Consider the following 16129-nt stretch of genomic DNA (forward strand, 5'->3'; position numbering starts at 1 on the left):
CGCGACAGCGGCCGCGCCGCCCGCCGGGTGCCGCTGGGAGCCGCCGGCGCCCCCCGGCGGTCAGGGCCCGGCAGCGCCGCCGCCCCTATGGCCGCCGCTGCCGCCGGTCCGCCCGCGGAGGCCGCCGGGCGGGAGGGCCGCCAGGGGGCACCACATCCGAGGCGGGGACGGCACCGCCATGGCGGCGGCGTTCAAGTAAGTGCTGGGCCCGGCGGCCGCGGGTGCCGCCCGCGTCCCCATCCCCATCCCCACCGTCCCTTCCCGCGCCTCCATCCCCACCGCCTCGGCCGCCCGGGGAGCCCTGAGGGCTTTGCTTTGTCCCGTCACCGCCGCGGCGACGCGCGCCCTCGGGGAGCGGGCTCGGCGCGTCTCGTTGGGGTGGGGTGGGGGCTGAGGAGAGCCGGCGTGTGCGGGAAAGGCTGAGCGAGCGGGGTTTGGCCAGCCGGGAAAAAGCGGAGCTTAGTGAGGCCCGGAGCTACCTGGTATCACACAGTATTCCCAGCTGGAGCCTTAGAGATCCCCGAGTCCGACTCCTGGCCCTTTGCAGGACACCCCCAGGAGTTACAGCACGTGCCTCAGCGTTATCCAAGCGCTTCTTGGACCCTGGCAGTTTTGGTGCTGTGATCTCTGTCCTGGGGAAATTCCAGTTCCAGTGCAGAATCACCCTTTAGGTGACTAACCTTTTCCAACCAAAACCTCCCCTTACGCAGCTGATAGCGTTATAAGGAGGTTAAAACTAGGGTATTCAATTACTTCCCATTTATAACTACCCATTTACAACTAATGTGCGAATAGTAAAATGGTTTGGGTCAGAGGGGATCATCACAGATCATCGAATTCCAATCCGTCTGCCAGGGGCAGGGACACCTTTTGCTAGACCAGGCTGTTCAGAGCCCCATCCAGCCTTGAACACTTCCAGGTACGGGGTATCCACAGCTTCTCTGGGTACTTTGTGCCAGCATCCTTGGTTCTACTGTACTTAATGACTTAAAAGCTTCAAACAAGGTTTAGGAAGTGCTGTTACGTGAACTGGAAGACAACAGACCTTGCATTGGCTTTATAATCCAGTAGTACTGGACCAACACCCGTGGAGCCAACAGGAGCCAGTTCATGCTGGCCATTGTGTTGGTGATGACTCTGTATGTTAGTTTGCATTTGGAAAACTTGCTTAATTCCATTTACCTTTTTTTCACCCCTGCCCCAGAAGCACTGTTTTAATGCAGCGGTGACTGCTTCATTTAAATATTGATGCCACCTTTTATAAAAGCTTTTTTTAACCTTAATCATCCCTGTTTAAAATACTAATATGCAGAAACTTACTAGTGTATGATTAATAATAAGAATTACTTCTTGTCTGAAGCACTGCATGAAGCATGTTTTGTAATTTTATATTTTCTCAAAGATTCTAAGAAAAACTGAATAATTTAAATTTTTTATACAATTTTCTGCGTCTGAATGCAGTCCTTGAACTAACAGATATTTCACACATTTTATAAAATTTTCCTTTTTGCATTCCTTGAAAGGCATTTACACCCTTCTGTCACTGAACACTTTTTATGATTTAAAGCTAATAGGATTAATGAAGTAAAAGCTAGCAGTTCTTATTCAGTGTATGTGCAGGCAGGTGCCTTGTATGGAAGAAGCGTTTTGGAACTGATTTTAGGAAAGCATCTTTTTTTTTTTCTGGATTAGTTTAGAGTTTCCTCATTGTTCTATAACTATTGCTAAGCAGCTTTGTCAGGCATCTTGATTCCCAGATTATTTATTGTTGTGGGTTTGTGCTTGCTGATTTTTTTTTTATCTTGCCTACTCAGAAGCTTGCATTTAAACTTCTCTTTCTATTTGTTCTAGAACTGTAGAACCTTTGGAATATTACAGGAGGTTTTTGGTGAGTGAAACATGAGATGCATGCATAAATTCCTTATAGTGATTTTTTTTCTTGCTTGCTTCTGCCCTTCTAACTTGTCTGTATGGAAGTCTGAAAGTATGGAAATGGAAATTGAAAAAAAACCCCAAAAAACGGTTTGAGCAGGTGAGGAGCATTTATGCTCTTCAGAACATGTTTTTCTTTCCATCTGTGGTGTTGATGATGTTCATCTTGATGGCTTAATGCTTCTGTTGGTTTTGAAAGGAGAACAGGTTAAATTTGACTAAGATGGTGATGCCGGTTCTTATGTAGTACAAAATTATGTCAAACCAGGCTTTTAGATGCTACAAAAATTAGTAATAGGGACTATTGCTGCTAACCATGCACACTGTAACTGTGGAGGAAAAACACTGACTTTTGTTACCTTAAATTAGTTAATATATTATTGAAGTTGTATTGACTTAGAAATGGCTCCAGTATTACTGCAGTTTTGGTTCTCATCGTTGAACCAGAAGTGTTTGCTTTTGAAAATGTGGTGAATGACAATTCAGATCTAAAATAATGGAACATTCTAAGGATTGTGTGTTGCACAGCTTCTGACTGATTGTATTTGAATGTTGGGTGTTCTTTGGGTGCAATGATTTTCTTTGGTTTTCTTTAGTTCACTCTAATTTTAAGAGCTCCACTAAACAATGCAGACAGGTTTAAACTCTCGTTTTAAGTTACCAGTGTGTGTTCATTATTTGATGACATTCTGAATCTAGCTTCTTAAAGTACCTGCCCTTGAGACAATCAACTTATATTGTAATAACTAAATGTAATAAATAAATGTAATTAATTTTAAAAATCAGGGGTTTTCTTTTGTAGGTCTACAACCGCAAACTACGTATCAGTTGATGAAAAGCCAGCTGGAGTGTGACTGAGTTTTCCCTAGCATTTTTGAGAAGAGAATATTATTTTTATGAACTTTTGTAGCAAAAATATTACTGTGTTATGTGATAAAGTATGATTTCTTATTTGAAGTTTGTAATTTTTCTTTAGAAAGAGAACTGTCGGCCTGATGGAAGAGAGTTAGGTGAATTTCGGACAACCACTGTCAACATAGGCAAGTGCTTATGTGGAATAATAATAATAATAACGGGGAGGTATTAATATCATGTTATAGAGGTGACCTTAATGACTTGCTAATTGGTTTTCTTGGTTCTTGCATTTGGAAACCAGGAAGAGGAAGGATTTTTCTTTACAGTTTCAACAAGCGTCAAAGAGAATGCATGGTACAATATTATCCTTGAGCATTGTTTTCAGTCCTGTTCCTGGGCTAATGTGCACAATGTAATTAGTCAGTTCTGCTCCTGTATGTGCAGCACAATTTAGGTGCCCTCACAAGTTTGCAGATGACACCAAACTGGGAGTGGCTAATATGCCAGAGGGTTGTGCTGCCATCCAGAAGGGGCCTCTGCAGGCTGGAAAACCTCAGCCATTCTGTGTGATTGACTGTTTCATACAGAGATTCCGTTCCACTCTGGATTTGAGACTTTGCTTAGCCTGTGTTTAGTATAAAATGATGGAAAGTAAACACTCTGTGAAGGTTGGATGTTTTTTAACACCCTTTGAAAGGAAAACAGATTTTATTGAACACTACTGTTTCTCTTCAGGTTCAATTACAACTGCAGATGGTTCTGCCCTGGTGAAGTTAGGAAATACCACGGTGATTTGTGGAGTAAAAGCGGTATGGTTGATTTTTATCTTTATTTATCTTTTAGCTGACTTTATGCATTTCTGTTCAGCATTAATCGCCCTTGGAGTTACAACAATGTGCCAGTCACATGCAATTACAGTTTTTCACCCAAGTTACTTCCAGACCTGAAAGTTAATATGTAATGTGATTGTATAATCCTGCTTGTATAGTCTGAGAACATGTATTTTTGTGAAGCCCACGGTGTACGGGGAAAGATGTGTATAAACTAAAGTCCTTGTTATTTCTAGATAAAAGCTCTATAACAGAAAAGTTCCTGAACATCAATCAGTAAGTGCACTGGGAATGAGCTGGCTGGACTATTTTATGCCTTGTAGCCTCAACTCTACTGCTGGCGTGCTGTGACCTACAAGACAAATGACTGCTCATCCCTGTACTGAGTTCTTCCATAGGAAATTTAGAGAGACTAAATTCAAGGACTGATTAAAAATGGCTTTTGTAAATCTCACTGTAATGGTAACTGGGACGAAAACAACCATTTGTATGTAGAACAGCTGGAAAATATTTTGTACAAAATTCTGGTCTTCATTTTTCTCTTTTCTGTTTCTCCAGGAACTTGCTGCACCTGCAGTGGATTCTGCTAATAAGGGATATATTGGTAAGCATTTCAGTATGGATCTTACACGGGTTTTGTATTGCTTCAGTAAAAGGTTGTGAAAGATTTCTTAAAATAATTAATTTGGATCAAATTTTATTACATCCCTTCAAATTAATTTCAAAATTGACATATAGGCATCTAGAATTCCCTTTGCTCTGCTTGTGAGTTTTCCATATACAGCTACCTTTTTATTGCTGATTCCAGCCTGGGCATGGAAGGAAACCTGCAGCAGTGTGTATATGAAGAGGGAGAGGGTAATCTATAGAAGATAGTGGCATGCAGGGTTGTGCAAAGGAATGTTAACTTCTGTTTCAATGTCCCAGTAGGCAAAAAATGTAACTTTTAAAACAGTGAAATCTGTTTATTTCTCAGAGAACTGTCCCGGTATATCCTCACTCCTGTTTGGAGTTTCTTTGGAAATAAAGTAATTCTGTGGAAGTGGGAGCTTAGATGAAACCCCCTTTTTCTCAGGCATCTCCCAAGTATGTTGTTTTCAGTGAGTTTGACTATACTTAGGTTCTTTTCATGAATGTTTTTGCATGTTTTTGCTTCAAGTCTAAAGCCTCGGGTTTTAATGGTTGATGAAAGGCAGACAGCGTACCAGTAAAGTCAGGCAGTGGGATGGAAATGCTGCTGTTTCCTGATCTGTTGAAAAGTGCTTAACACTTGAAGAATTTGTGTTGGTCATGATAGTCAGAGAAGGATTATAAGCAGAGAATGGTAGGATTATGTGCTTTCCCATGGAATATATAGTTTCTGAGGACAGAGAGTACTACAGGACTTTAAACTACTACAGTACTTAAAAAGTTCTTTAATACAAACTGATGCATAACTTTATTTTTGAAGGGAGAATTAGGAAGGCTCAATCGAAAAATTCTTGGTCTTGCCTTTCATTTGAAGTCCATAAAATGGTATTAAGAGCATCTGTTATTTATTTTTTTATTTATTTTTGATTACCCACTGCCTCCTTTCTTTGATTTATGACTAATATAATAATAATTCTTGCTACCTAGTTCCAAATGTAGAGCTGCCATCCCTCTGTGCAGAGAGGTTTCGCTCTGGACCACCTGGTGAAGAAGCTCAAGCAGCGAGCCAGTTCATTGCAGATGTGATTGAAAAGTAAGAACCATCTTAGTGCTGATAAAATACAAGCGACTCTGCTGGAGAGTTTTCTATTTCCATGCTTACTCTCATTGTATTTTAGTTCACAGATGATAGTGAAAGAAGATCTGTGTATTGCCAATGGCAAGGTAAGTTGTATCTCAGAATGAAGAGGGAGATAGTAACAAGATCACAGTACCTGTACACAGGTACAAATACAGAAGGTATTTGAGGTTATAGGGGGTTTTAGTGTTGTTTTTTTTGCTTTTCAGTCTTCATAGCTTAGTTTACATCCTAAGTGCAATTAAGTGTCTTTATTTAGTTTGGCAAGAATTTTCTTATATATTGCACCATTTGCTTAGCTGATGTAATATCTCATATGTACAAACCCTTTTTTGCTAGCTTGCTTGGGTTTTATACTGTGATATCATATGTCTGGACTATGATGGAAACCTTCTGGATGCCAGTGTCTTTGCTTTGTTGGCAGCATTAAAAAACGGTAAGTCTTCCTTAGAACAAGAGACATTCTGATTAGTGTTGCTTGGAGAAATGCATTAATTTTGAGTCCTGGTAAGTAGGTAACTGATTCATGGGACTGTTTGTTTCCTGTTATTTGAATGCAAATACAAGGTGGAAATGGTGGTTGGATGCCATAGATGTGTAACACTTGAAAAATAGGATCTTTTTGTACACTTACTATTGCTTTCTTAAAAGACTAATGTCCGTTTTGTCATGTGTTCTTTGGTGTCAGATACCTGAGTCTTTCAGCAGTAGCCATGAACGAGTTAATATCTACATCAGGGTATTACTTTGACAATATATTTTGTGTAGGCAGGATGAGCTGTCAGAGGCTTTGCTTACAGAAGTACTTTGTCACAACAGAATATTCCTTTCCTAGCTTAATGCATTATAGTTTGTAAAAAAACGTGTGGACTGTTTGCAAGTGTGTGGCTTATAAAGGCACAAAGGCAGCAGTTTAAAGGGAAGATTATGGCAAGGGCTCCCTTTCTAACTCTGAAATGTAAGCCTTGGAATTCTCTAGCTACTTAGCTCTTGTTTTCCTTGTCACTGGCAATGTATGGGTTGTCACAGCAAGAGTTAGCTGAAGGTCAGGTTGCACTGTTTCTACAGATATATAAAATTCATGACATGAGATTATATTGTCCAGTAGACTTGGGGAAATGTACTTTTGGTTAAATATGACTCTAAAGTGGTTCAGTTATGTGGCATTTTGGAAGTTGAAAACATTTCTGTGTAAGGAGAAACACTTCTGTTACCTTGAGTACAAAAATCAAGTACTTCCTTGAATGGGTAGTTCTAAGCTAAATACCTTCCTTGAATTCAAATTTTTTTTTTGTAGACAGTACTATTAATATAGGCAAAACTCTATTCCGATTGATTTTCAGTGGGTTAAAAGAACAGTGTAAATATTTCAGTAGTTGTCAACATCTCTAGGCCTGCTAAATGCAGCAATGTTTAATATTAGACCATTGTAATATTTTCATCTCTTCAGTGCAATTGCCGTTGGTTACGATAAATGAAGAAACTGGTTTATCAGAAGTTAATTTCAAACAGAAGAACCCTTTGATTATCAGAAAGCATCCGGTTGCCACATCATTTGCTATATTTGATGAGTAAGTTCCAAACTGTTTTATACTTTATGGAAACAATGGTGTCTGTAAAACAAATGAAAGACAGAGGATGCCACCAGTGATGTTTCTGCACTTCTGCCAGGGACCAGTGTGGCACCTCAGGAAATGCTGCTCCACCAATATTAAATCCACAGCCTCTCTCTCTCTCATTGAAGAGGCCCCTAGTTCTGTGATGTAATGAGTGCACAGAACAAAGTGCAGTCTGTACTCTGCAGCTTCTTCCTGTGGCTTAAAGCAGAAATGGTTCCCAACCTGAAAGACAAACTTAAAAGTACAGGGGTGGGTACTGTTTTAGGTTTTGGAAGTAACTTTAAGATGAAAATGTACCAATACAATTAATGTTTTAGGAACCCTGTGTTAGTAACTGATAAAAAAAGAGGGTGGTTTTTGAACAGCTTATTCCAAGGATGTAGTCAACAAAGAAAGTAAGAAGTAAACAGTCTAGTTAGAATAATAGGACCCCTGGATAACTGAAAACATGATTACCCAAGGTGAAGTATAAGCAACATGCTTTAGTCATTGTTCATGTTGGAAAATAACCTGATTATGAGAATTTGAAGTAATCACACATGAAAACTTGACTCCTCATCTGAAATTGCTTACTGCCTCTTCATAAGGTGAAGAACGTTAAGAATGTGTGCTGCTGCTGTTTATAAGAAATGTAATAATTTCTGGTGACATCTATTTGCAAAGTAGAAAGTGACAGGATAGTGCTCACTGTGCTGTTCAAGATTTAGGTCTGCTTGGAGATGTTGAGGGGTTATGGCACATTAATGTGTATTCACAGAAATGATTAGTAGGGCCTTTCATAAACAGATGGAGTAGGGAGGGCAATAATCTCAAATGTTGATCAGATGATTACCAAAATGCATTAGACCAGGACATTACTGGTACTTTGAAGTGCCTCTGTTAAGTGCTTTAAAACCATTTCTGCTGGGTCTGAAGTTCGATGTACACAGAGCATTTGGGTAACATAGTAGGGAGACAGTTGTGAGTAGGGTATTATTTACACACAAATCATACATACTTACACATACACTAAAAAGCTGCCTGGAGAAGGAGGCTTTCCATGAGTGTCTGTTGGGCTTTGCTTCCTTCCCTGAAACCAACTGATGCATCAAACAAGTTACTTAAGTCTACTTTTAGCTCCTAAAACTAAGTATTGAGGGGGTTTGTGCCTGTGTTGTGTGGTTTGTGTTGTTTTTTTTTTTAATTCTGGTTTGTTAATTTTTCTAGAGCTGTTGACACAACCCTTTCAATAAAATGCTTTACATACCCTGGCTTCCAGAGGCATTTTTCTTCTTCATGAAAGACTTCCTTGAATAAGTGGGAGGTTGCTGGTTAGCATGGCCATGGCTGAGGAGCACTGGTGCAAAGCTGCTCCTGTGGCAGTGACCTGTACATCAACAACTGCCATCCCTTGAACTGCTCATGTGATGTCTGACTGCAGAATAAGCTGTCTTAAGCAACCCACTGAATCTGTTTTTGAACTATTCCCAGTCTGAGTGATTTAGAGTTCACTGACAAAAAATGGAGAACTACTTTGGTGAACTTATCGTTGGAAATTAGTTTTGCTTTAAGGTGTCTGGTAGAAATTAGTGCAGCCTACACCTAATACCAATGCCAGTCTTCAGTGTAACTACAAAATACTGACTGCAGTTTTTCATACTGCATACTGCAAATAGAAATTTAGTGACATTTTCCTGCAACACGCTGCTGTCATAAATTTATGAAACAGCTTCTATGCCTATTTTCCAGTCATAAACCCATGATGATGTGAAATCTCCCACACTTTTTGGGTTTTTTTTTTCAAATTGGTGCATTTTGGTAGGACAACAGATAAGCTTGAGCACTAAATCCATTACTCTTTTCTAAGACTACAGTAAAAACTATTTTGCAATAACATTAATGGAGCAATGTGTACTAACATAACTGCATGCAATTCTTTCACAAGCACATTACTCATTGTTGATCCAACTGCTGAAGAAGAAGATTTAGCAACTGGAACAGTAACCATTGTAACTGACGAAGAAGGCAGACTGTGTTCTGTCCATAAACCAGGTATTTTTAAATTTACTACAAAGAAACCTATGCAGATGATGATGTTGGGTCAAGAAAAGATTATACACCAGGTTTGCTTTGTGAGATGTGGGTGCTTTATGGTAACAGTGTCTGCTTGAATCATCATTAGATTACACACTCTTGAAAGGAGCTTTAAGATGGTGGCATGACTAAAGTTCAAAAAGCAGTCACAGCAGAGGACAAATTCTGGGCATGTCTCCGTTACAATTCCTGTTTGTTTCCTTCATCTTTGCCTGAAGCTAGGGCTGGGAAAGCTATGTGCTCCCCAGGTGAACGGTGCTGGTAATGACAGTTGGTGTATCAAATTTGGAAATCATAGTTAGATACATGTAACTGAAATATAAATAGAAAATCAAATTGTTCCTTTCAATGTTTAGGTGGAAGTCCCCTTACAGGAGCCAAGCTTCAGGACTGTATCAGCAGAGCAATTACAAGACACAAAGAAGTAAAGAAGCTGATAGACAAAGTAATAAAAAGTATAACACCCAAGTGAACAAAAAGAGAGCTCTTTTCAAAAGTGGATTTGTAAAAATTGTATTTGTTACAGTGTTCACAAACCTTTTATACTAAATAAACAAATACCAATACTACATTTACAAAGTTCATTTTTTCTAAAATGTTTTTCACCCTTATTCTATGTACAATGGTGTTGAGTGGTAAAAAATACAAGATAAAACATTCTGTTAAAAAATTAAGTGACTTGAGGAAACCAGATCCTAGTCACTTTAGAGATGAAATCTTTTAAGTTCTGTAAGGCTGGTTTCCAAAATCAGTTTATTTCTTTTAGTGTAATGTCAAAAGTTCATATTCCCACCAGTAATATAAAACACCAATTTAATTTTAAGCCTTTTCCTTAATAATCTGGGAAAAAAACAAAACCTTCAAATCAATTTTTTTGGGGGGAGGCAAGGCTCATGATTTTGGAGGGGCTGGTGTGCCTCTTTTCCTTTTACTTTTTGAGTGGCTGCCTGAAAGCTGTTGATGCAGGTGAGCTGCTTGTGCTGCTGCTGCTGCTGCCATAGCCATTTGATGCTGCAAGAATCGCAACTGCTGCCATGGAGGAGAAGGGAGAAAAAGCCTGTTAGTGTTGACTATAAAGCTTTCACATCAGGGAGAATGAAGTGGGGGGAGAGAAAGAAAAAAGGAGGAAGCACCAGGTTGACAAAAGGAACACGCCATGTACTGGGGCAATGGGTACAGTCAAGCAGCACCAGTGGCACAGAAGCCTGCTGAGGGCACAAGCTAACATTTTACACGTGAATGTGCACAGATTGGGTTCTTTGCCCTTTCTCTTCATTGCAGTAACTGCAGTAACTCAGCAACTTCACTGAGTGTTTGGGTTACACAGTACCTTTTAACATGATACATTCTCAGTGTATACATTGTATGAATTTTCTATATTTTTCTTTTCCTCCTATGTATTACAAAGAGAAGACTGTGTGCTAAAAAAAAATGCTAAAATATTTTCATGTAGCATCTGAATGGTAAAGGAATGCTTTGCAGAGCTCTTGCTTTCATGTACTGAGTGTAGCAGTGCTACATTTGAACTTCCAGGTGCTTACATCCATGCCATTTTGAAATCTATTGGCACCTGGTATAGTATTTAGATATGTGCCACAAGCACCCCTTGAATGTTTGCAAATCAGGAAGGTGGAGGGCTTAAATGAATAAAAATAAATTCAGTGCTCCAAGCTGAGAGAACCACAGATCCCAGGTCTTGCATGATAGTTTGCCAAATACATGTTGGTTTTGTTGTTTATTTTTCCTTGAATTTGCAAGACCGTAACTGCATTTGTTAAAAAGAGAGCCCAAAAGGGCAACGTTTTTAATTTTGGAGCCAAGAATTGTATTTTTAATTTAATTTTTTTTAAAACACAGTCAGAGTGAAGTTGCTGGATTACTTGTATCTGTTGCTGCTGCTGCTGCAAGGCTTGTTGTTGTTGCTGTTGCAAGGCAGAAGAGAGCTGGAGTCTCTGCTGAGGAAGGCTTTGCCCAGGTCTGTTCACAGCAGAGCCAAGCTGAGACAACACTGAGAAAGGAGAAGGGGAAAGCAGGCAGGTCAAAGAAGTCAGGTTGAGTTGGTCAGGGGAGGAAGACATAGGAATACAGTGTAACAGCAAAGGAGGATCAATAGAATTAGTTTCAGAGTCAAATTGGGAACAGTGCAGAATAAAGTACATGATATACATACTCTGTTAGTTAGAACATAATTAGATTATGAAGTGCTTGTGGAGAGACAAAGGTTTCTCACACTGGATGTTAAGCACACAGTTAAAGAAACATTCCTTAATGAAGTCTGGCATGAAGTTTCATGCATTTTCATTTTGTCTTAAGTTGTTTCCATGTGATATTATCAATTAATGGCACGTAACTGCCCAAACAAAGCAGAGAAGTGCATGCTTTAGAAGTAGAGTATTTCTCATAGAATTCACGTCCTGATAATGAACAGTAAATCATTCTGATCTAGTGTAAGACTTCCTTAAGACCAAACTTCATTTCAGTGTGAATTTATCAACATAAACACTTAGCTACAAAAGGAGGCTCAGCAAGCACATACCTGTGGCTTGAGGTTGCATAAAATTCCCTACTCCAGTCAGGTTAATTACAGCAGCTTGTTGGGCAGATAATGCCTGATCTTGATTGGATGGACCTTGGTCAGACCCCTAGCAAAAATGAAAAGCTTGATCCTTATTACCAAACTTTTGTAGCAACGAACAAGCAAATAAAGCCAGTGTGAAGGCAAACTTCTGCAGTGCCATTTAAAAACATTTAATGCTACATCAATCCAGCGTGTGTAGATACAGGCTATAGTGTAGTCACTAACAGCAGAACAAGCGGATACTGAATACCCCCAGAACAACTTTGTTTTGGCAGAAATGGTATTGCTCCTGTTACCCAGCAGAAATCCCACGTAGCTGTCAATTTCTCTGCAGTCCAGCAGACTGCACTTTACTGTTGTAATCTAATGACAATTTCCTGTCCCACTCCCAGCCCCAAAGTCTTCAGGGGACCCTGAGATATCCACGTGCAAAGGTCCTAATCAATAAAAGTGTGCAAAGCCTGACACGTTCCCATGTTCATATTGTGCCACGCACTCCTTAATTTCACAAAAATACACACCCCACTTTTAAAATTGTACTTTCAGAACAGTAGTTTTCACAGTAATCACTTGAAAGGAATTCGTGGAGTCTGACCTAGTTCTCCTGAAGTCAAAGGGTGCAGAATTAGAACCTTTTCTAGAACTTAAATTATAACACAGGGAAATAAAGCATTATATGCACAATTTGAGAAAACTGCATGGCTCATCAGTCAGAAAAAAAGGTGGTGCAGTCCAGGAGTTGCAATGTTTCTTTAGCATTACATTACAAATCCACTAAGATCTAGGAAAACCAGGCCAAAAGACTGCACATTGAGACATCATCACCTCCATGATAACTAAGAGTCATGGAACAATCGTGGGGAAAATCCCTAAGTAAGAGAGAGAATGCAAATTTGTATTACACCGGTAGCACAAAAAATTGTTGGTTTTGGGCCCAAGTTTTTTCACTAAGCACTGTGAGCACATACATTCCTGTCCTTATGAAAGCTAAGGAATCCAGTGTTCATAATAGCTTATTTTAGCCAATGACACTCTCCTCTACAATGCAAGGTGTGAGAGAAGTTCCTTAGGACAATTTAACCAACGCAGAGATTTTCTCCATAAGAACTTCTGCCACAAGAAGGACTATGCTTACACCAGCCTTTTTGTAAATGCCCTTGATGTTCAATATCTAGAAAATAAAATCCAGCAGTACAAAGTCATATGATTCTTTTTTTTAGTAGTTCAACTACTAACTGACATTCAGAAATTTGGATGCTGTGAAGGAACTGGAAAGTTTCCCATTAAACTGTCCCATAATCCAGAACAAGGCCTGTAGCACAGAAGGCTATATACCATAAAAATTTTTTGAAGAGGCATCTTATTTATGAACAGCCTACAGAATCACAAGTGAAATAACTACAAACTTGAGTATCCAGTAGAGTATTTGGTAAGTAGAAGGCTTGTGTGTCAGGAAATGAACACAAAATCAGAGCAGCTAGTTTTCTCAAACTACTGCATCAATGTTGGTTAGGATTTTTAAGTACTAACCTGGTACCTGCACCTTAGGATTTTTAAGATGCAACTGACCAGTAAAAATTTGTCGTTTTGAGGATGGATCAGTCTGTATCAAGACTTTAGATTTCCTCAGTGATTAAAGCCTTTAACACTAATTACAGGCAACAGTAGAGCAAATGTCTTAAGACTACAGCTATAAAGACAACTGGTATTTCCTTTGGTGCGAAGAAAATTCTGTTGAACTACAGCAATGGTGGGTGTAAGGCACTGTCAGTAGCAAGTTTTGGTTGCTCTGCAATAATTCTGACTGCATTTTTTTTCCTGTTCATCTGAAATATCTGTTAGTCATGAAAAGCATAGCATTAAGCTGATTTTACACCACTCATACAGTGGGGCTGGCTCTCTTCATGACAGAATTAGACAATGCCCAGCCAGTTGTTTTGTTACAGCTTTTCTGTACGGAGCATAAAGAAGTATAACCCAGCTCCAGCCATAGCAACAGAGCCACTGCAGTCTTTGCTGTTTGAGAAAGTTTAGGAGGAAGACTTTCCTCAACATCTCCTTCAAGTCTATGGGCTAATGGTTCATTTACTTGTGGAGATGAGGTTTCATCCTCACACCCCAGACTGAGGGCTGTTAGCACACACCTGTTCTCCCTGTTGCTGAGGACTACAGGTTGTAGGCTGCTGATATTGTTGCTGTGGAGAAAACTGTGACAGCTGCTGCTGGAGTGGTTTAAAAATTAGTGAACCACCTGGAAGCTGCTGAAGATTAAAAACAAAAGGCATAATTCAGTCAAACTGCTGAGTTTCCTACTGTTCTAGGATGAACATAGTATTGATAATGGTGTACTTCCTAGAGGCTTGATTTTTGTTTTGTAATACCTTTAAAATCAATCAGTTTACAACTGTTGCTGTTTGTGAAAAAGGCTAATGCTCTGAAAACAAACTTGCATGAGCTAATACAAAGACATTTCCATAGGAAAACATATTTTAATTATTTTAATTAAAATGGCAGATACTGTACTGATACTGAAAGATAAATGCCAGTCTTCAACAGCACTGTCTATTATTTCCACTTTCAGAATATTCCAGTGAGTTTCAACAGATAGTGAAATAGCCTTGATTCCTCTCCCTTACCCCAGCTTTAATTGCACTTATTTCAGCCAAATTGTTCTTGGTTTATAGTGGCAGAGCTAGCTTGAAAGTATGTCCTTCAACACAGAATCACTCAAATACAAGCATTTAATTCAATAGAAAAGCTCTACTCTGGCATAACTGCCTCCTGTGTCTGCCCTTTCCTTGTTTCTGGAGTGGGAAGAGAAAGTAGCAAAGCTGGTAGTAATTTTTTGAAGTGTGGGGCAACCTGTGTGGAACACTGAAGCTGCAATTCTGCACCTGCATCTGGCAGCTGACTCAAGGTCTGGGAACCCCACCCCATTCCACAAACAATCCCTGTTCTACTTTTAAATGTAACTCTGACATAATAAATATCTGCTCATGTTTGTATTTGTATGTATGCTTAGTGCAAAGAAAGCATTTACAGGCCTTCTAAACTCCCTATATTACATGCATTTCCCTTTCAATTACCAAAAACTCTTTACACCTATTACTGCACCTACCTGTGCATGCTGAGACTGGCTTTTAGGCACTCTACATGTAACCTCTGAGTGATTCTACTACACTGTTTTGTATAGTATAATTGTAACTTTAGTATAAAGAATCATCTGCAATGAAACCTTAGGCAAATCCTGAAAGACTGTATTTTAGGATTAATCTTTTGAATCTGAATGTCAGCATCTTTATATTGTTATTGAGAATTATATGCTTTTTTTCTGACCTTCTACCTGGTATCTCTATGGAAGTAGTCTTTTCTCTTATCCTAAGCCTTTTAAATAAGCAATTAAGATTTGCAGTAAATGGTCTGACCAACTGGCTCCAAAGATCTGTGTCGGACAGTGCAAGAAGCAGCACTAAGCGGTCTCTACAGAAAGATAAGAAATTATCATTATTATTGTGTCCAAGTATATCAATTACCTGTAGAAGATTTAAGGGCCGAAGATTTGATGTATTTTTCAAACCAAATGGGCTGCCTGTTAAAGAAAACATCTTTTTATTAGTAGTGAGTCTTTACTCAATTGTATTTGTGTTTTGCTGTACACCTTTCCACTGGGACTATTTCTAAACATCTGGAAGCTGGAAAACTGGCAAGTGTAAATTGCTTGTAAACTTAATACTACATGTATAATAATACAAGTGTTATACTAGCAAGTGCAAATTAAATGTAACTTAATACAATGCTGCATTTTCCATAATGCAGTTCATAGTTACTCAGACTCAAAGTGCACAGGAGCTGGCTAAATGGAAAGAAATCTATCACAACAAAACACTATACCCTGTGACCTATAACCTGTTACACAAAGGTGATTGTGGAGAACACCACAGCAGTTATTTTACAGTGATCCTTCTGCCTTTAAAAAGTTTTACTGTTTGTACAGCAAATCCAAAAAAGTCCAAGGCCTCAATGAAGTAATACACTCTTATCAATCTTTAACCAAAAAAAATCCCACCCCAAATCTGGGCAATGCTCCAGTAAGACAGCAGCTATCAAACAGAAGCTCTGGAAATCTTGCACAGACCTAACTCAGCTCACTACTCGCATCTGTTGTGTGGGTGACAGCACAGCATGTACAAATCTGTGACACCAAACTGGTAGAGGCTGATAGTGCTTGAAAGGACAGAAGTACACTACAAGCAATCCTCATTAATTGAAGAAGTGGTCCAAAACTCAGTAACACTGAATTGAAAACAAATGACCAAGTACAAAATTTAACTGTCTTTGTGTCTATACAGCAAGAAAGGACATGAGAAGTTACAGTAGGTCACAAACATATCCAAAATCATCCATATCACAAACTACCGAGCACACGAAAGAAAAGAACCTCTTTACACGGTTTACATTTATAAAATTCACTGTC

At 39.3% G+C, this 16129-nt stretch overlaps 2 protein-coding genes across 5 annotated transcripts in view; one reads left to right on the forward strand and one right to left on the reverse strand.

Annotated features, from left to right (window-relative positions):
* The first annotated feature begins 175 nt into the window (after positions 1–175).
* EXOSC8 (exosome component 8) lies at positions 176–9572 on the forward strand. 2 transcript variants are annotated; one of them, XM_062487650.1, is made up of 11 exons: positions 176–195; positions 1852–1888; positions 2909–2972; positions 3523–3596; positions 4176–4221; positions 5235–5340; positions 5426–5471; positions 5725–5821; positions 6836–6956; positions 8929–9035; positions 9434–9572. In XM_062487650.1, exons 1-11 carry the CDS (start codon positions 179–181, stop codon positions 9547–9549), a joined length of 831 nt encoding a protein of 276 aa, XP_062343634.1. In that variant the 5' UTR covers positions 176–178; the 3' UTR covers positions 9550–9572. The 2 variants fall into 2 exon arrangements, with proteins under 2 accessions (XP_062343634.1, XP_062343633.1); XM_062487649.1 differs by having other exon boundaries at positions 8929–9571.
* A 391-nt stretch (positions 9573–9963) lies between these two features.
* Positions 9964–16129, reverse strand: part of SUPT20H (SPT20 homolog, SAGA complex component) — a 29685-nt gene continuing 23519 nt past the window's right edge. For 2 of the 3 annotated variants that reach the window (XM_062487646.1, XM_062487645.1), the window contains exons 21-23: positions 15189–15244; positions 11614–11719; positions 9964–10106 (exon numbers count right to left, since the gene is read on the reverse strand). In XM_062487646.1, the coding sequence (XP_062343630.1) occupies positions 10006–10106; positions 11614–11719; positions 15189–15244 (263 nt within the window). In that variant the 3' untranslated portion in view covers positions 9964–10005. Of the gene's footprint in view, positions 10107–10957; positions 11086–11613; positions 11720–13799; positions 13914–15188; positions 15245–16129 lie in introns of all 3 variants that reach the window. The other variant, XM_062487648.1, reaches the window with a different exon arrangement.

The sequence above is a fragment of the Cinclus cinclus genome, chromosome 2 (assembly GCF_963662255.1).
Source record: "Cinclus cinclus chromosome 2, bCinCin1.1, whole genome shotgun sequence".
In the NCBI taxonomy this organism is placed as follows: Eukaryota; Metazoa; Chordata; class Aves; order Passeriformes; family Cinclidae; genus Cinclus; species Cinclus cinclus.